This window comes from Mustela putorius, unplaced genomic scaffold (genome assembly GCF_011764305.1).
Source record: "Mustela putorius furo isolate JIRA1106 unplaced genomic scaffold, ASM1176430v1.1 tig00000487_pilon_pilon_pilon, whole genome shotgun sequence".
NCBI lineage: Eukaryota > Metazoa > Chordata > Mammalia > Carnivora > Mustelidae > Mustela > Mustela putorius.
In genome coordinates this window covers 6,163,211-6,184,528 of record NW_025421399.1, presented here as the reverse complement: position 1 = coordinate 6,184,528, position 21,318 = coordinate 6,163,211, and the positions used below count along the sequence as shown (strand labels likewise).

Here is a 21,318-nt window from a genome sequence, read left to right as displayed (position 1 = left end):
CCTCCAAAAAGTAAATATATTTCAAGGCAAGTGTTGTTTTTCAATCCCATCAGGTCCACTAAGAGAGTTCATTATTACAAAACAGCAATCTCTGGCACAAAAACTATATATGTCGATTAGGTTGCTTGTATCAGCCAAAAAACCACGTTAGTTTACAACATTGTTGTTTTTCGTTATTTTGACATATTACCATTTTCAATTTCAACAAGACATTGGCATTATGATTTTCCACATACTTTGCACAACAGTGAGAGGGTGGTCTGACCTCGAACTGAAGGCACAGAAAACAGCTGAGGAAAGCAGAGGAACAGCATCATTACCTCCTTGTCATGCGCGATCAGTTGGGTCTTCACATGACCAGACACAAGATTCACTCGCCCCAACACCTGCCCTGTCTCCAGCCCCCAGATGGTACAAGTCGTATCAATGCTGGAGGTACCTGAAAACAACCAGTGCAAGTCAGTGGCTGACAGGAGTGAGGCTTCCCTCCTTGTGTCTACTGCTCTGTGTAACCCAGGAGACGACATGCCTCAGATACTTACTAGGCAACAAGAGTCAAGTATTCAATCCCTACCCTAGGACCTCAGACTCCGCTAACTGCAGAGACAAGATATACACATAGGGAAGCTCATATGAGGAATTAATTACTACATTCCATATTTGGCCTCTGTCCCCCTGGCCCGTTTTAGGCTGATCCATGGACCGCAGGCCCAGCGTTTTATCTGAGGAAATGCATCTCTGCTTCTTCAAAAAGGACTACGCACCCCCTTGCCCCCTTACCTAACAGATAGGGATCCACCTCATTCCAGTCAAAGGAAGTTAGAGGAGCACAGAAATCTGAGTTCTTGTTATTGTTTAGCAAACATTCCAGCCGGGTTTCTGTTTCACCAACCTGAAGGAACAACAATTTTTAAAAATCAGCCAGTCTTTTATTTTCACAGAAAACCTTTAAAAGCTCTGTTTAGAAATATATTATTAAACAGAAGACACAGGAGAAAAACATTATTATCCTAGAGTAATAAAATCCAGAAGAACTCCTCCAAATGCTACTTCTTTCCAAGCTTTCTCCTCTGTCCCGCTTTGTTTTTCCCAATTCTCACCCCGAGACATTCCTAGAGGAGTGGTCTCCTCACCTTGCCTGACCTGGAACCTCTGCTCCCTGCCTGGCACTACTCCGGGCCAGAAGAGACGCTGCTGCAGACGCATTCAGCCGATAGAGGAGGTGAGGTTCCACGGTCCACTCACACACTCAACTAGAATCAATGACCTGGTATTTTGTTTTTAAATTACTCAAAAATATCTTGGCTATAGACAGAGTAAAAGCCTCAAGCATTCCCCCCCGCCACCCCACCCGCAGAAGGTTCTCTTCATTTCACCAGGTTTGCTGAGCCTCTCAAGTTTCCAGGGCTGACTGTAGCCTGACCACAGCAGGACTTCAAGGAATCCCGGCTAGATTTACTGGGGAATCTGCTGAACCAATAAAGGTCATTCCAGAATCACTCCCATTTGCTTCTCCTGGGCTACAGGGACACTTGCTGCCTCCAACCCCAGTCAGTTCTGCAACTCCACGCTGCTTAGTGGCAGCTAACATGGAGAAAGCCCATCAGTCTGGCCGCTGACTGAACACCTGCTCACCCTCCACACACGAAGATAGTCGCCACTTGTCGCCAGTAGGTCTGGATAGACGCCTTTTGTGTCGGGGATCCACATGAGCTTTGTCGTGGGGTACGGATGGTCAAAAGTGTTTCTGCAAATAAACTCCGAACTCTCTTCATCTAAACCAACAAGCTGGACCTGTAACACAACCAAAGTGAGCCATGGAGAAACATTTGTGTTTCCGGAGCAGTATCGAATACCTCAGATCCTTCCCCCTACTTCCCAACGCCTCACCTAGTCCTGTACTTAACACAAAAGCATGTGTCAAAGGAGCCTTCAAGAAAGCAAGCACCTGGGTGGCTCAGTTGGTTAAGGGTCCAACTCTGGATTTCAGCTCAGGTCATAATCTCAGTCAGGGTTGTGAGACTGAGTCCCTGCATCAGGCTCTGAGCTGGACCCGGAGCCCACTTAAGATTCTCTCTTCCTCTCCTTCTGCCCCTCCCTCCACCTTCCTCCCCAGAAAGAACCCAAACCCACTGTAAGTGGCAAAAAAGTGGTTGTCACTGGGGTGCTTGGGTGGCTCAGTGGGTTAAGCCTCCGCCTTTGGCTCAGGTCATGGTCCTGGGATCGAGCCCCACGTTGGGCTCTCTGTTCAGTGGGGAGCCTGCTCCCCGCGCCGGCCTGCCTCTCTGCCTACTTGTGATCTCTCTCTCTCTCGAATAAATAAATAAAATATTTTTTTTAAAAAAGTGGTTGCCACTGACGGCAAAATTCCCTGGTTTCCAGCCACGTTTTCTTAAGAGTTGATTTGGACCAATATTAACTTCCATTCTTTTTTGTCAAACTCAGTCCGGCTCAGTGAGAAATGCCACTCGGTATACAGTTGTTTATTGATGTCCACTGACTGGAAGATGAAATGGGGGAATTTTTGGTAAAGACCCATAGTAAGTGGACAAGCACCAACTGGACCGCAGAGAAACAGAATTCCTAGTACTGCTGCCTAACTTCAGTCTCAGATACCACTGTCTTCCTGCTTCTTCTTTTTTTTTTAAACAATTTTATTTAGGTACAGCTGCATGCAGTAGAAGTCATTTAAGTGTACAGTTCAACGACACAGAATGTGTACATGCACAAAGGTACACACTTGGGAAACCCCCCATGGTAATTAAGATGCCGAACATTTCTATTACCCCCAAAAGTTCTCTTGGGTTCCTGTGCAGTTAACCCCTTACCCGTAGCCCCAAGCAACCACTGATCTGTAGTTCCAGCCTTTCTGTAACACCATACAAAGGAAATAATATGGTCATGAGTCCTGGGACGGCTACTTCCAGCACAAAGCTCCTGAGATTCATCCACATTACTCGGTGTATCAGTAGCACCTTCCCTTTCATTGCTGAAAACACTGCATTATGCAGAAACACTATAATTTATGTATCCATTTACTAGCTGGTGAATTTTTAGGTTATTTCTAGTTTGGGGCCATTATAGATATTGCTATGAATGCTTATGCATTAAGTTTTTCTTGGACAAGCTTTCATTTCTCTTGGGTAGACAACTGAGAGTAGAACTGCTGGGGCATGTTGTAAATGTAGGTTTAACTTGATTAAAAGACAAACGGCCAACTGTTTTTTGAAGTGGCTGTGTCCTGCATTCCCACTATATTCCACTCCTCTACCATAGGAGAGGTCCACACCCTCCACATCCCTGGTCAACGCTTGGTGTTGCCAGCTTTAAAAAAAAAAAAAAAAAAAAAAAAAAATCATTCTAACAGGTGTATAGCAATATATTAAATTGCATTTTCTCACTAATGATACTGTGTATCTTTTCATATGCTTATTCTCCACTGAAGCCTGTTCAGGTATTTTGTCCTTTAAAAAAAAAAAAAAAAGACTTGGCTTTTTTAGACTCAGAAAAATTGGGCAGAGAGTAGTGTTCCCATGTACCTCCTGCCCCTACACTTACCCACCACCTCCACTATCAAAGCACCTGCACCAAAATGGTGCATTTATTCAACTGATGAACCTACCTTGATAATCACCCAAAGTCTATAGTTTATAGAGTTCGCCCTTGGTGTTGTATGATCTGTAGATTACTACATGTATCCACCATTACAGAATCACACAGAATAGTTTCACTTCATCATTTACCAGGTTTTTTTCTTATTTACTGACTTCTGAGAGTTCTTTGCATATTCTGGATATAAGCCCCAGTTGTGTTTTGCAACCATGTTTCCAGAGTCTGCAACTGTTCCACCATTTTCTTTCAGTGTTTTTTGAAGAACAGAAATTTTATTTATTTTTAAAAGTTTTATTTATTTAAGTAATCTCTACACCCAATGTGGGGCTCAAATTCACAAGCCGGAGATTAAGAGTCATGTATGCTCTACAGCCTGAGCCAGCCAGATGCCCCAAAGAACAGAAATTATAAATTTTGAGGATGTCTTTTTAGCATTGCTTTTTCTTTTCTTTTTTTTTTCTTTTCTTTTTTTTAAACTAAAGGTTTTTGTGTCCTTGCTAGGAAATCTTTGCCCTACTGCAGGCCAAACATTTTTTATGTTTTCTTCTAAAAGTTTTATAGCTTTTAGGCTTTACATTTACATTTCATGTTAATTGCTTTGTACGCTGTGAAGTATGAATTAAGGTTCGCTTTTTTAATATATGAATGTCTGACTGTCCCAGCACCATTTGATTAAAAACTATCCTTTCTCCTTTGAATTACTTTGGCCACTTTGTTGAAAATCAATTGACCACGTATTTGTGTATCTATTTCTGAACTCTCTATTCTGACCTATTGATCTATAAGCCTATCTATTTACCAGCACCACACTGTCTTGATTATAGCAGCTTTCCAGTGAAGTCCTGAAATCAGATGGTGTAAGTTCTTCAACTGTTTTGTTTTCAGACTGATTTAGCTATTCCATACATTTGCTTTTCTGTGTACATTTTAGAACCAGATTGCTAAATTCTACAAAAAGCCTGCTAAGATTTGGCTTGGGATTGTGTTGCACCTATAAATCAGTTTGGAAAACTGATCTCTTAATAATAATGAGTTGTCTAGCCCCAAAACAGCCTATTTCCCCATTTATTTAGGTTTTAATTTCTTTCAGCAGTGCTTTGGAGTTCTTAATGTACCAGTCTTCCATTTTTTTTTATTAACTTTATTCCTAAGTGCTTTTTATGCTATTATAAATGAAATTGTTTTAAAAATGCTATTTCCAATTGTTTATTGGCACTATATGGAACTGACTTTTGTACATTAATCTTGAATCCTGTATCTTTGGCAAATCAGTTATTAGTTTTAATAGCCTTTTTTGGGTAGATTCCTAGGGATTTTTCTATGTACATTTATAGATCTTGCCATCCATGTCTTTTTAAAAACTTCATAATGACTAAGTCTAAATATTCATTTTTATGGAACATCTACAGGCTTTCAAAGATCAAAAAATATAATGTGTTAGGGGAGGTGATGTATGAAGATGTCAAAGGAGAAAAAAACCCACTGTCCTAAAACACAGTAACAATGCCCTAAGATAGCAATAAAAGTGATCTCACAGGTAATACATGATAAGCTGCTTATTTATAACATAGATAACTGGCAATAGTTTAGAAGAAAGCAATAATTCAAAGGAAAAGTAGGTAGGACTTGAGCAGTCTTCAAAAGTGCATGGAAAGGTTCTGGGGAGGCAGAGAAGAAAGAGACGGCACCCCAGGCAGATGGGAGAGAAGGAACAAATCAATGTACTAAGGCGACAAACTAAATGACCTAGCTGGTGGCAGCATGAAAATCTGTTTGAGAGGAACTATCTGAGAGAACAGTGCAGACAGGGCTGGGAAGGTGTGCCTGGGGCAGGCTGCAGAGTCCTGAAAGCAAACTGAGAACCTAGGTGGGCTTTCCCCTGTGAAGGTGTCTGAGAAGGTGGCAGGAGGGCTATTAGGCCTTGGAAGTAAGACTATGAGGCCTGGTAATGCTGGGCAGGACTGTCTGCCAGGCAAGAGGCTCAGCCCAGAGACCCACAGGAGAACTGGAAAAGGTTAAGGGCCTATGGTGATAGTGAGAATGGCAAGGGACAAGCACAGGTGGCCAAAAGAGGAATTTTTGACCAAATGAACAGTTCTTTGAGAATTCAGAATTTTCCAGAAAATAATGCATAAAGAAGGAAGATTCAAGAAAAACTCTGAAAATTTGCATCAATCCTCCTGGGGGAGGAAGGAGAAAACAGATGAGAAGTTAAATTTGTGGGCTCTTTGGGCAGAGTAAAGAATAAGTCTCTCATATAGATTTTGAGCCAGATATTTCATACATATACTTATTCGATGAATCTTAATGAGTAGCTACTAGGTGCCAAACACTGTTCTAAGTGCTAGGGATATGGCACCGAGTGCAAGAGGCAAAATCTCCCTAACCATGCAGAGAACACCATGAGACTACACTTCCTTCTACTACCTTTCAAGTCATCAGAGATCTCCCCTCAACCTTGAAATGTCAGATCCCACAAGCATTTGCCACTTGGATCCTCTTAAGCAGATATTCAAGGCTCTCCACCCCCAGCCCTAGCCTCTTCTATCTCCATCTTATTTATCTAGTCACTGCTTCTCATCTTTTTCAGGTTCCTTTCCTTACACGGCCCTCTATGCTTGCAAAACCCTCCTACTTCCTTTCCATAGACCTAAATCCCACCCGATTTTAATACAGCACAGTGGCATCAGAAACCAGGGCCCTTTCCTTACCACTTGCTAGCTGTAGGAATGTTACTTAACTTTGCTAAATTGGTTTTCCCATCTGTAAAGTGAAGACATTCACAGTTACCTAAGAGTTCTTGGCAACACTCTTTGCTTAGGCTAGTATATACTCATACCCAGAGTATGAGCTTTTAATATTACTACTATGTCTCACCTTCTTCATAAACTACTTGCAGTCTTCCTGGTACAGTGCTCTTTCCCACTGATCTGTACCATCCATTTGGTGAGTAACCCCATACTGCCAAATCAAAGTACTTAGATTGCTGTCTTCTGCTATTTCACTTGGGAAATGCCTTAAAAACAGGACCTGTCTTACTTCTGCTTATACTACAGAGACCACTGGTAGTCTCCAAATTTGGCCATCAAATTTACCTGGAGCTGGGGCCCCCAACTCCAGCCCAAGATTCTGACTCAACAAGTGTCAAGTAGGGCCGAGGAATATATTCTTAAGAACCTCCCTGGATGCCTGATTCAGCGAGGTCTGATTTTGAGCCAGATATTTCTGATAACCTCCTGCACCAACAATACCGAACCCAGGGAAGAAGTAGGTAATGCCTGGGATTTCATCTATCCCAAATCTTCCCAAAGACTTCATGTGTTTGCACAGACTATGTTTTATCCTTTTTTTTTTTTTTTAAAGATTTTATTTATTTATTTGACAGACAGAGAACACAAGTAGGCAGAGAGGCAGGCAGAGAGAGAGAGAAAAGCAGGCTCTGCACTGAGCAGAGAGCCCGATGTGGGGTTCGACCCCAGGACCCCGGGATCATGATCTGAGCTGAAGGCAGAGGCTTTAACTCGCTGAGCCACCCAGGCGCCCCCCAGACCTGTGTTTTATCCTTAACCTGACTTTAGCTCTTCTGCTCTAAGTTGCCAACCTAGTATTCAGAGGAATAACAACTGTTATTCCGTTATAACTCACTGTTATTCAATTTTTTGTTCAGATACTCACATGTTTAAAATGTGATGATGAAAGAGAATGGAAGTTATCTGCGAATATTTGCATAATAGAGAGCAGAGAATAAAGTCTCCCACTAACTCCACCCCCAATTCAACTTATTTTCAAACCAGCTGGATGTGTATCTTTCCAAATGGCCTTCTGTGCATCTGTATGCATATGTATGTGATGGGATGTTTTAAAAAACATAAAGAGGCTTGGACCACAAAATGTATTCTGCAACTTGCTCTTAACAATTTATCCTGGAAGATCTTCTCAGGTTTACCTTATTCTTCTACAGCAGGCCATGTTAAGCACACCATAATTTATTAGCCATTCATAGTTATCGTGGTTATAACCCATTGTTTTGCTATTATAAACAATACTGCGTACACATATGCAAATGCTTTATTGGATAAATTGCTAGATGTGTAACTGTTGCATCACATTTTAAATGTTCCATAAAACTATGAGATAATATGTGCTGTTTTATGCTTTAAAAAAAGTTAATAGATTTGACCCAAAGGCCTTTGAAAGGTTGCTTCCATTTACATTTTCTTGAACAGTGTGTGAGTGCCAATTTCACCATAACTTTTAAAACACTGAACATAGGGCGGGCGCCTGGGTGTCTCAGTCATTAAGTGCTGCCTTTGGCTTAGGTCCTGGGAGAGGGCTTAGGTCCCTCTCAACCCCACTTCGGGCTCCCTGCTCTGTAGGAGGCCTGCTTCCCCCTTTCCCATTCCCCCTATTTGTGTTCCCTCTCTCACTGTGTCTCTGTCAAAGAAATAAGATCTAAAACAACCAAACAACCCCCCCCCAAAAAAAAACACCTAAAAACAACTTTTACATTTTTGCTAATCTGATGGATAAAAAGGGTATTTCACAATTTTGCTCTTGAAGCTCAGCATGTTTATTATTTCTGCTTCTGATTAACAGTAACAAGTTAACTGTGTGGGTGCTTACGACGGGTCAAGGACAAGCACTGGGCTTACTGCTGTACATGCACTACCTCTAACCCTCTCAACATCTTCGCAGCAACCCAGGTGTTATTCTTCTTCCCACTTTCCTAAGATATTGAATAAAAGAGACAGTAAGTAACCTGTCCACAATCATGAAGCTGCCTTTTAAAGATTTTATTTTTTTATTTGAGAGACAGAGGGAGCATGTGTGCGTACTTGGGGAGAGGCAGAGGGAGCAGATTCCAAGCTGAGGGCAGAGCCCCACTCGGGGATCAATCTCAGAATCCTGAGACCACGACCTGACCGAAATCAAAAGTAGGGTACCCAACCGACTGAGCCACTGAGGTTTCCCCTGAAGCTGCCTTTTAAATACAGATAATCCTATCCCATAGCCCAAGCTCTTCACCACTATGCTAAAAAACACTAACTTAAAACATTTGCCCAGTTTATTCTACTGAGTCGTGTCCATCTTTTTCTTCTTGATTTATAGGAATTATAAGAAAACATTTTTTTAAGGGAAGTCAGTTGATTAGGAAAAATTATTATATATCAAAGCTTAAGGGAAGATGAGAAAACTGAGGCCCAGATATGATAAATGACTTGTCCAGACTGATATAGATGGTAAAGGCAGGTTTATTGGATTTATAGATGGTTACTGTGCCTTTGATAAATTTGCCCATAAGACTCTTGAGGTGGTGCCTTTTTGGGAGTAGATCCTTGGTTACATTTTCAAATTCTTCAAAAAACCTTTAGGAATTTTTTAAAAGATTTTATTTATTTATTTGACAGAGAGAAATCACAAGTAGGCAGAGAGAGAGGGCGGGGGAAGCAGGCTCCCTGCTGAGCAGAGAGCCCCGATGCGGGACTTGATCTCAGGACCCCGAGATCACGACCTGAGCCGAAGGCAGCGGCTTAACCCACTGAGCCACCCAGGCGCCCCAAACCTTTAGGAATTTAATTATTCAGATTTCCTATTAAAATTTGACACTTTGTTTTGCCTTAAGTAGCACTCTTGATCTTTACACCTCACTTCCTACCCCATATGTCCACTTATGCCCACAAGAAAGGGAGTTTCTAGGGCACCTGGGTGACTCAGTTGGTTAAGCCTGCTTAACCAACTGATCAGGTCATGATCCTGGGGTCCTGGGATCAAGCCCTACATTGGGCTCCCTGCTCAGTGGGGAGTCTGTTTTTCCCCTTCCCTCCTCCACAGTCCCTGCTTGCGCTCTCTCCTCTCACATAAATAATCAATCTTAAAAGGGGGGGGTTCTGTTCCTGTCCTGTCCCCCATGGGAAGAAATACCGAGGGTGAGGAGTTCTGTTCTTGCATCCCTACCCTTGACTAGCTCCAACTGTTAAAATGACCAAAGCCCTGAGCCAGGCACATGGACATGCCTCACCAGGGGGACTGCTGCTCCGATAGGCAGGCTCACCTGCACTCTTGCTCCTTCCCATCCTGCTCCTACCTAGAGAGGCAAACCAGCCTGCTCACTATGGGTCTGAGCATCCTTTGCCCCAGCTTCTCTCCACCTTTAGCTGAATAGGTGAGGTCAGGCTGGGTCTGCCCATAAATTAGATGGAAAAGCAGAAAGTCTCACTTAGGCTTTAAGGCTAATCTGCATTTCTCCAATTTAGTTTACCAGGGAGTAGCATCAGACTGGAGGTGCCCTTTCACTCATTAGTAGAGTGGGGATAGATTTCTCCCTTGGCTATTATTATTATTATTATTCATATATGACGGTCCCAAGGGGAAAGCACCAAAATTCTACCCAAACCCCCTACCATTATTATCTTCTATTATTTTCTTGCTCAGACTTACAAGTTCTAACTAAACGATTTTTCTTTTTTATTTATTTTTAATGATCTGTCAATTGGGTTTATTTTATTCTTTAAATGAACTTTTTTAGATTGTAAAAGAATTATAAAATGTATAGCCAGTGTATAAAACCAAAGTATAGGTATACAAAAAAAAGTGCAAAATTTCTCTCCCACCCCATCTCCAATATATCACAATTACTTAGGCTATGTTGCTTCTTTATGCTCAAATATATATAACATATATTAATATAATGTATATATATTATATATACACACACACACACACACGAGGATAGGGTTTTCCCTTAACTTTCAGAAAAATGGAATACTATATCCAATGTTACGAATCTTTTCATTAATTTGACAAAATAAGGACATCCCTCAAGTGAATACATAGATCCAAACCATTCTTTAATTGATGCATATTTCATAGAATAAATATGCCATATTATGTGGCTCCACAACTCCCCTAATGATGTATGTTGTTTCCCTTTTTTTTTTTTTTTAAAGATTTTATTTATTTGACAGAGAGAGATCACAAGTAGGCAGAGAGGCAGGCAGAGGGAGAGAGGAGGAAGCAGGTTCCCTGCTAAGCAGAGAGCCCGATGTGGGACTCGATCCCAGGACCCTGAGATCACGACCTGAGCCGAAGGCAGCGGCTTAACCCACTGAGCCACCCAGGCGCCCCTTGTTTCCCTTTTTTTTGCCACTACTTGCATGACTTGTACATATGTGCTTATGTACTATCTTTACTTCTGGAGGCCAATCTCAAGAATGAGACTGCTGTATTTGAAGGTATGCATATTTTAATTTTAATGCAGTAATACTTGCTTTAATTAACTTATTTTTTATTTTATTTATTTGACAGAGAGAGACACAGCAAGAGAGGGAACACAGGCAGAGAGAGCAGGAGAGGAAGAAGCAGGCTTCCCAAAGAGAGCCTGATGTGGAACTCGATCCCAGAACCCTAGGATCATGGCTTGAGCCAAAGGCAAATGCTTAATGACTGAGCCATCCAGGTGCCCTGTTTTATTTTTTTTTATTTGAAGTAGGCTCCACACCCAAGCCCAATGTGGAACCTGAACTCATGACACTGAGATCAAGAGTCACACACTCTACCAACTGAGCCAGCCAGGCACCCCAAAATATGTGCATTTTTTATTTTAAGGGATGCTGATTTACTTTCCAAATAGGCTGTAGTAATTCAGACTCCTACCGGCATATGTAAGTGTTCATTTCCTCATACTACCAACGACACTAGAAGCAGTTAACTTAATTTTTATAAATTTGAAAGGAAAAAAAGTCACAAGGTCAATTCTCATTTCCCTTAACTACCTGTGAGGTTGAGCAACTTTTCCTATTTATTGAGCACTTGTTTGCATTCATTACTTTGAAAGGCTATTTATACTCTGTCCATTTTTTTTTAAAGGATTTTTTTTAAGATTTTATTTATTTATTTGACAGCACAAGTAGGCAGAGAGGCAGGCAGAGAGAGAGGAGGAAGATGTGGGGTTCGATTCCAGGACTCTGGGTTCATGACCAGAGCCGAAGGCAGAAGCTTTAACCCACTGAGCCACCCAGGCGCCCCTGTCCATTTTTTTTTTTTTTAAGATTTTATTCATTTATTTGACAGAGAGAAAGTGTGCACAAGTAGGCAGAGGCAGGCAGAGGGAGGAGAAGCAGGCGTCCCACTAAGCAGAGAGCCTGATGTGGGGCTTGATCCCAGAACCATGGGATCATGACCTGAGCCAAACGTAGACACTTAACCAAATGAGCCACCCAGGCATCCCACTCTGCCCATTTTTCTATCACACTAAGTACACTCACCTGTCATGTTTTGAAAATATTTCCCCTGGCCTATCATTTGTCTTTTGACTTTGTCCACAGCATTATTTTTTCACAAAGAAATGTTTTATTTGTACGGAGTATATTCTGTCAATCTCTTCCTTGTTTGACTCTGGATTGAATGACTGGTTTTAAGACTGCCTTCTCCTATGCTTACCCCCACTGCTTCAGCGCAAATTTCCTAGTCCATTTTCTCTTATTATTGCTTGTGAGACTTAACACTTAAATATTTTATCTAGAATTGATTTTCATATACAAAGTGAATGAATAGGCTCTAAATTTTTCTGCCAAATGGACAGCTAATTATGCCATAAATTTATTATCTTTTTTCCTAGTGAATTAAGTAAGGTTCTATCTTACCACATACTACATTTCCATATACACTCAGATCTGCTTTGGAACATTCCAAAGCAGAGAGATTGGTTCCACTAATCTCTCTGGGTATAACTATACCAATTCCAGTATATTTATTCTATTCTGGTAGGGCAACTGTTCCCCTCTGTTTTTCAACACATCCTTTTTCCTCATAAAAAAAAAAATTTTTTTTTTTACATTTGTATACATTTATTTTTAAGGCTCTGGCAATAATCAGTATTCCAATTCTGGCCTGCCTTTACCATCTATATCACTCTGGACAAGTCATTTATCATATCTGGGCCTCAGTTTTCTCATTTTCCCTTAAGTTTTGATGTATAATAATTTTTCCTAATCAACTGACTTCCCTTAAAAAATGTCTTCTTAATAGAGATCCATTTTTATAAATTGAGTTATCTTTTTAAAAAGTGCATTATTTTTTCAACATAGATCTTATATATTCTTAAGCATATTCTCAGGTATTTAAGGGGGCACAATCTATAATAATTGCACATTTGCAGACACTGCGCCATTACCTGCTGTCATCAAATGTGGTATGCCTAATTTCTCTTCAGGAGGACTCAACTGTTTTGCCTGGCTGCCCAAGATTCTTTCTTCATGATTAAAATAGAGTAATTTTCCTAGGAAAGTTTTCAGTGTCAATGGTTTTGTGTCCATTTTTCTTGAAAGATGGCTTAAGCTCATTTCTTCAAACCTTTATTTCCATAAAGTCTTTAATTACGTAATTGAGCTTTTGTGTTTCGTTTCTTTGGTCTTCTTTTTCCAGGGACACCAATTATACCTAAGTTATATCTTCTTCGTTTTCTGCATCTACTACAGTCCGTTGTTTATTTTCATTTCATTTTCTCAACCTGTCTTTTTTATCCTTCACTAAGTTTTCAGCAGTTTGTATTTGTTTTTATTCTCTTTCCAATGTGGCTTTTAATTCTGTGGTAACTTTTGTTTTCTCATCCACTATTTTCCTGGGCTCTACCTGCTGCTGCTCCATTTCCTCCTGCCACTGTGCCTTATTTTACCTGATCTTCTGTATCTCTGCTTTGAGTTATTTCCTTAAGTTCTTTGAATTTATGGTGGCAGAACTGGCCATTAATTTTCATATGAGGTAAAAAAACAAACAAACAAACATTTTTCTAGTGTGGGTACTTTACCTGCCACTTGTTTCCCATATATTCCTCTTTTCTATAGTATCTTTCTATAGCTGTTGTGCTGGTTCCTTCTGCTTGGGCAAGTTCTTCCTATGTGCTCTTTAGGAAGCCCCTGTGGGAGAAGCCAGTGCCATGTTCCCAGTTAACAGAACCACACAAAGCTTTTGCATTTCCCCAGCCAGTCGGGATGATAAACTGTCAAACTGCTTACAATTCAACTTCTCATCTAACCTGCCTTATCTGCTGCTTCTAGAGAAGATGGCACATCTATGTGTCTCCTAGTATAGCTCAGCACCCCTCTTATCCGAGGTGTCAAATGCAGAAGTGCCTGCCGCCAGACTGTGCACCCTCTTCTCACTGTCTCATACAAAGAATTGCTGATTTTGCCTGTCAAAATCCTATTCTGGAGAACCGTATGAGTTTAAAATCTGAAGCCAAAGATCTCCTTTCTTAGCATTTTTCTATATGCATGGGATCTTCATTATCCTTCTGTCCTTCCTCAGTTCCCATTGGGAGCATAAGAAAAACTATCCGACTTTAAACATCATCTTATTGTCAACATTTAGGATGCCCTTGTCCCTTTTTCGCTATGTCTTCCCTGTCCTATCAAACTTTTATCTCCCACTTCCACCGCCTTTCTGCACCTACTGCATCACAATGCTTTACCCCAATATGTGAAAAAAAAATGCCCCTAAAAAGAAAAGGCTGTAAAAATTATTTTTACTTCTTTTAAAACTGTGGGTATTACTATGTCAGATGTGCCTTAGGATGCATATATGCAGGATGCCTGGGTGATGCAGCCAGTTGAGCATCCAATTTTGGTTTCGGCTCAGGTCATGGTCTCAGGGTCATGGGATATACACATGATAGAGCCTCGTGTCAGGCTCAACGCTTCATGTGGAGTCTGTTTGAGATTCTCTCTCTCTCTATGCCCCTGCCCCCACACATGCACGCACACGCACTCTCTCTCTCTAATAAATAAATCTTTAAAGAAGCTATATGCGATATAAAATATTTATTAAGACACGACCACATCTTCACTTTCAAATGCTTTCATGAATAACAACATAAGTTACTATCTAAATTACACACATCTTAGGTTTAAAAAAATTTTAAATTTATCTTGTTATTAGACACTCTTTGAGGGAGGAACCTGTGTATTCTACTTTATTACACACACTGCTAGTACTAGAACATGAAAGCACACGTGTATGTACATATAAAATTCTTTCTTCTTTTCTTTTCTGTTTTTTTTTTTTTTTTTTTTTCTAAGTAGGCTCCACACGCAGCATGGAGCCCAATGTGGGGCTAGATCTCAAAACCCTCAGGTCAAGACCTGAGCTGATATCAAGAGGCAGATGCTCAACCAATTAACAGAACCACCCAGACATCCCTGTATATATTTAATTTTTTTTAAAGCCCCCAAGTTATGCAAAGCAATATATCACTCCAGTCAGTGGAACACTTTCTATGACTGTTAATATAACCAAAATAAGCTAAGCAAAATCCTGAGAGAATAAACCAGCTTTCCTTAATATTTTCCATTTGTCCTTCCTTCAAGCCTGTTCCTGACTGATTATTATTGATCAATGTCTGCAGAGAAAAGTCCTGCCTTGTCAAACTTTGAGATGAATTCTGGCATACTACCCTTTGGCTCCTGGCTCAGAGACTAACCAATCAACCATTCTGGCCTCAGGCAAGCCAGACTACCTACAGAAGAGAGACTCAGTCCTTGTTCAAATCACAGCACCTCCGTTAAGTCTGTATGAACCAGGTTAGGACAAAAAGTAATAAAGCAGCAGCACTTTTATCCAGTGGTCCCATGGAGGAATTAGTACTCTCACTGTCTAGAAGAAAGAAAGGAGGAAGTTAAAACCAGAAGAGTTTTATATTTTAAATTCTCCTGCTGACAATCTTGCCAGGGACTGACGGAGCACTGACGGAGCACTGCAAAATTCCAAGTCTCACAAAGCCTTAGGTGTACTAAAACACTTAGTCTTTTCTGTTGTCAATTTCACATCTGCTAACAAAGGCTACAGAAGGCTACTAAGTATCATCATCGTGCCCCAAAAACATAAATATGTGCCCATATGTATCTGTTGAATTAAATGAAGGGATTCCTAAATGGCTGCCACAAATACTAAGAAGCCAAAATTTATATGCCAGAGTCAAAAATCATGATGTGCCAAACAGATAAACTGCTTTAAAATCTCAGAGAAATCAACACAAGCTGAAAAGGCAAGCATTCATCCCATTTATATTTCAAGTACAAGGTGGTCTTACCCAGATTCACTATCCATATTCTTCAAAAAGCATCAGGTATACCTATATTTCTCTCCTCAGCTCCTTGTAGTGTTTTCTAGATGCTAAATCTTAAAGCAAGATGGTCAGCTAGATAAATATTAGGGCAAAATAAATCCCTACGACTCTGCCAATTCTATTCAAAACCAACTCTGAAACACACAACTAAATGAAACAGAAGCCCAGGAACTGCTATTCATCTTTTGCCCTAAAACAGGGCAAATAACACCTGCAAACTCAGGAGACATACCAGCATTCTTGTATCAGCTACTGTGTCTGAGTCAGGTAGAACAAGAGCAAACGGCCTTAAACTAGTACATTATAGTAGTTGGGAGTCTGACTACAAGAACCTTCTAGACCACAAAAATGGGTTTACTTGAAAGGAATCAAGGGATTTTTTTTTTCCTCTGGGTCTTTAAAAGGCAGAGAAATGAACACAATGACATTTTGAGGTAGCTTTCTGGGGTCATGATTCCTCTCTGGAAAATACAAATCACATTTACATAACACCTATATAATTCTCCTTGATTATATTTCAATTATCCAGATACAGTAAAGATGATTAAATAATAATAGCCCACATTTCTGAACTGCTTACCATGTATGTCTGGAGCAGAGTCCCTAAACCCATTACATATACATTAGCTCATTTAATCTTACTTATTGCCCTCATTTTATAGATGAGGAAACTGAGGCACAGACATTAACTTGCACAAGGCCGCACAAACCGGGAAGAGGCAGGACTAACACAAAGTACGTCAAAGGGGCATCTGGTAACAGAGCTTTTTGCATGGGACGGAAGAGAAGAATCAATGCTCAGGTGCATGCGAATGCAAAAAAAGATAGGATTTCTGCCTCTGGTCAGCAGATGTCAAGGTAATCCCAGGGTAATGTTCTTAGAGTACCATCTGCACCACCTGTTTCTTAATCAGCTGAGCATCTGTTAACTTCAGGGGTGGAGCCCAGGAATGTGCAAATCCCTCAGGGGAGTGTCAGATACACACTACGATTTAGAGAACCACCATTCAATACCAGTGCTGCTATTCTCCCAGTGGAGACCATAAGGAGAAAAGATGAAACACAATTAGCGATCATGGGACTTACTATTCTAGGTGTAGTTGATGGAATCCAGTTCTTTACTCTGAAACAATTCCCAAATTTATTCAGAAAGTGGAACACTTGAAAGTCAAGTTGTTCTTGAATTGTAAATAAATTTAATTCTGTTCTCCAAATACAAGTAATTTTACTATAGGAAAAACATGATTACATTACTATAGAAACTTTTAGGAATTATTATCATGTATTCTTACGTAGGTGTCTCCAGGGTAAGAAAGATGAACACTTCTGGACTTTTTCACCAATGTTAAAAGCTGCATCCATTTATTTTGCCCTCTGCTGGCAATTATTGTCGACAGCAAGCAGAAAACAAAGAACCAAAAAAACCAGTAACTTTTAAATTCCTCTTAACTGTGAAGTCTGGCACCTCTTTGGTAAAAGTCTTTTCCAAAACTGAGCCTAAAAGGCCCTGTGTTAAAGAGGTATTTACTGCTCATCAGCCCACTAGGCACAGATTCTTTACATAAAAGTTTCTTAACTTGAGGTCCATGAGTTTGAATTGGAAAAGCACATTCATATTTTCACTAACATTTGACTGAAATTTAGCACTTCCTTCCATTAAGAAGGAAGGCAGCTACTTATAGCCATGTCAATATTTGACTGTCACTGACAGAAATCAGATTTTTATCATATTACATTACTATAACGAACCATCTTAAAATGCTATTTACCCTCATCACTACTTTAAAATTATAGTAATAATTACACTGGATGGTATAACTTAATGAATTAATTTAAAAGTATAGGGGCACCTGGGTGGTTCAGTCAGTTAAGTGTCCAACTCTTGGTTTGAGCTCAGGTCATGATCTCAGAATCCTGAGCTTGAACCCCATGATGGGCTCTGAGCTCAGCAGGGAGTCTGCTTGAGATTCTCTCTCCCTCTGCCCTTCCCTCACCCTCTAAAAAATTTATATATAACTATAGGTCCACTTTTAAAAAAATGTTTTTGATAACTATAATTCAATATAATAGATTTCCTTCATATTCTTTTGTATTTTACACATTTGAAAACGTAATTATAGGGGCACCTGGGTGGCTCAGTGGGTTAAAGCCTCTGCCTTCGGCTCAGGTCATGGTCTCAGGGTCCTGGGATGGAGCCCCTCATCGGGCTCTCTGCTTGGCGGGGAGCCTGCTTCCTCCCTCTCTCTCTGCCTGCCTCTCTGCCTACTTGTGATCTCTGTCAAATAAATAAATAAAAATCTAAAAAAAAAAATAGAAAATGTCATTATGAAAAGAGGTCTATTGGCTTCAGCTTGCCAAAGGTGTCCATGGCATGCATACACACACACACACACACACACACACACATTAAGAACTCTGACCTAGACAGGTTGGTGCACAAAAACAGTTTTAAGATACTGCGTTGCCTACATCACGCAAGTGAGTTAAGATAGAAGTAACTGCTTATGGTTTGACTACTAGGATTATTAATTTACATTTCACTACTAAGACCCACACTTCCTGTGTGCCTGACACGAGTTCCATTAGCTTGCTAAAAGAAAGGACAAACTTTGGGGCGCCTGGGTGGCTCAGTCAGTTAAGCGGCTGCCTTCGGCTCAGGTCATGATCCCAGGATCCTGGGATTGAGCCCCATATCCAGCTCCCTCTCATCTACCTGCCGCTCTGCCTACTTGTGCTCTCTCTCTCTCTGACTAATAAAATCTTTATTAAAAAAAAGAGAAAGGACACACTTTGGGGTAGAGTTCCTGTAAGTGAGGTTTGACCCCAGTTACTTCACTGATTCCACTAGTAGCCTAACTTTGGCTTAGTTTCCTTTCTTAGAAATGGGGCTGCTAGTGCTTACCCAAACTGACTCTGGAAGACCTTGCCACCCCCCCCAAAAAGTCCATCAATTTGCGTAAAAAATCTCAAGCCCTTTGAAAAATATATTTTACTTTTTAAAAAGAACATATATTCTCAAATAATAGTTCTAGTAGTCTCAATTTTACTAACACAGACACAGTTTCCACATCAGGACCTTGAATTCCATTCCATTCTGAAGACTACCATGAGAGGTACGGAAGAGGAAGCCATTACAGAAAATAAAACTATGTCTCTCTCAGGACTCTTTTTGTGGACAATGGGTGGACTTCAATATCATCAAGTAGTCCCTGGGATTTGTGTGTAAACTGTGTGTGTTATATCTGGGCAATCAGAGTCCGTCGCTTCCATCAATTTCTCAAAGGGAATTTCAGAGGGGCGCCTGGGGGGGCTCAGTCAGTTAAGCTTCTGCCCTCAGCTCAGGTCATGAGCCCTGGGTCCTGGGATGGAGGCCAGTGTCCAGCTCCCTGGTGAGCAGGGAGTCTGGTTGTCTCTCTCCCTCCTCCACCCCACCTCGTGCACATGGGTTCTCTCTCACTCTCTCTCAAATAAATAAATAAAATCTTAAAAAAGGCGGGGAGGTTCCAGAAAAGTTGAGTCCTAGACTCTAATGCTTCTGGAACACTGTAAACAAACTCACAATGTACAAATGTTTTTTGACAGGACCTTTAGGTGTAAAAAAGAACTCTTTTCCTACAAGAAACTGTGAGTCAGAAATAAGATTAACCTGTTATTCAGCGTGCTAAACAGAACCAAACTCCACCCAGCTCCTGCCGGGCCACCCCCCACGGCGCCCCCACCCCTTCCCCCCACACCATGCCTATCACTGGCCCCAAAGTTTCATTCTTCTTAGGTCATGGTGTTCGTGGTGTCAAGCAGGAGTATAAGGCTTTAAACACCACTAGCCAAGGCTCTAGGTTGCTCTGATCATTCTCACAGTGCTTAGTACAGTAAGTGCAAGAGATTAAGGGATAAAAGAAAAGAAAATTCTTCCCACTGACATATTTAACAACTTTCAAAAGTAAATTCATGTTGCAAGGTCAGCTTATAAGCTTCCTACTGCCTGTGCTTCTATGAAAGATCCTCAAATTGTCAATGTCCAGAAGAACGTACTACTTAAGGTTACACTTCTGTAGCACCATGAAAGAAGCCAAGAAGACATAAGGAAAGCGTCATCCTTCTCTATTCAGGAAACAGTGGCAGGATCACGGTCACAGACCAACATTTCCAAAAAGAGATCACTTTTAAGAGGACAGATGTGAGGCAGCAACAGCAGTGACACTCCCGGCAGACAGGCTGGGGGATCCATGAAGGGTACCCGGGGGTGGGAGGAGGCGGGGAGGCCTGCACAGTCAACAACCCTAACAGAAACCTAGTGTAGCCACAAGTGTATGACCACCGAGGCACCAGCATCTTCATAGCCATCCCTCTCTCTTCCCCAGGCCGCCCCCCAGCTGAAGCAATGCGGCGGGAAGGGAGACGACTGGCGTGATAAACTGCGTAGCTTTGGGGTGAAAAGCCAAGTTTGAGAGCCATCTCCCCCCACTAAATAGCTGTCTGACCCGGGCAAGTCACACAGGGAGCCTCAGTTCCCCCACAAGTAAAATGGGGGTAATTACGCTCCTGACTACACAGAAGTGCTGCCAAGATTAAATGAGACAACGAGTGCGAAAGCTTCTGCACAGGGCCAGACACAGAGGAACCGCTCCGGGAGCGCTAAGACAAGTCCGCAGCAGGGTGCTGGGGTCTGGGCTCCGGCCGGGAAAGGATGCTCCCGGGGCCCGCTCGCCGCCAGCTGGGTTCCGAGCCCCTGCCCGGCCCACCTTGTTGTTGTATTCTTCCACGAAGCTGCCCAGAGCCAGGCGAAAGCGCTTGTCGGGCCGCACGCTCCAGTTCATGGCGTAGACCGTCCAAGGCGCTTCATACTTGTAGATCTCCTTCCGTTTGCCGTGCAGGGACATGGTGGTGGCGGCGGGGCCGCAGTGCGGGCCGGGACGACAGCGAGCTGCTGCAGGCCGGGCGCGAGTCAGGCGGGGAGCCGGGGCCTGAGACTGAGGGGTCCGAAGGGAGGCGGGGCGGGGGCGGGCAGGAACGGCCTAGCCCGGAAGCGGGGCCGCGGCGACAGACAACGACTGCCGGGCCCGACCCCCAGTTTCAAACCTGCTTCGGCTCGGACAACAGCCACCTTCCGTTTGAAGCCCCGCCCCGCCCTCTTGAAACGGAAGCCACGCGACCCCCCGTAGCGGCGCCGGCCGTTGGCTGCCTGACATGTCGTTTTGAAAGGTTCCTTCTTCTCATTGGCTGGTACGCCCATAGCTTCTGAAGCCCTTCGCTATTGGCGTAAATGTTTGTCATTCCAATGACTTGCCCGGCCCAACTTCAGGGGGGCAGGCGCTCTCTCAGCCGCAAAGGTGATTGGCTGGCATAGATGTCAGTCAGAGAGATAACGGCGCAGTGCGGGTGAATGGGGGCGTGGGTGGCCTAGAGGCTAGTTAGCTAGCTGCAGCACGTCAGGCCTCTAAGTTCTAGGCCAAGTCTCTGACAGTGAAAGCGCCTACGTGACCTGCTCTGACTTCTCGGCAGCTGCCATTCTGAGAGGCTTCTCCACGCTTTCCAGTAGAAATTTACATTCTGCCTTACCCAGGGGCCTGCGGCTTGGCAGCCTG

General features: G+C 42.1%; 1 protein-coding gene across 2 annotated transcripts in view; it reads right to left on the bottom strand.

The window, feature by feature from the left end:
• Window positions 1-20,866, bottom strand: part of DCAF7 (DDB1 and CUL4 associated factor 7) — a 31,924-nt gene extending 11,058 nt beyond the window's left edge. For both annotated transcript variants that reach the window (XR_199189.3, XM_004749201.3), the window contains exons 1-4: window positions 20,476-20,866; window positions 1,636-1,794; window positions 781-892; window positions 321-439 (exon numbers count right to left, since the gene is read on the bottom strand). Coding sequence is in view for 1 of the 2 variants with exons in the window: in XM_004749201.3 (XP_004749258.1) it covers window positions 321-439; window positions 781-892; window positions 1,636-1,794; window positions 20,476-20,613 (528 nt within the window). In the remaining variant the exon portion in view is untranslated. The remainder of the gene's footprint in view (window positions 1-320; window positions 440-780; window positions 893-1,635; window positions 1,795-20,475) is intronic.
• Between the last annotated feature and the right edge of the window lie 452 nt (window positions 20,867-21,318).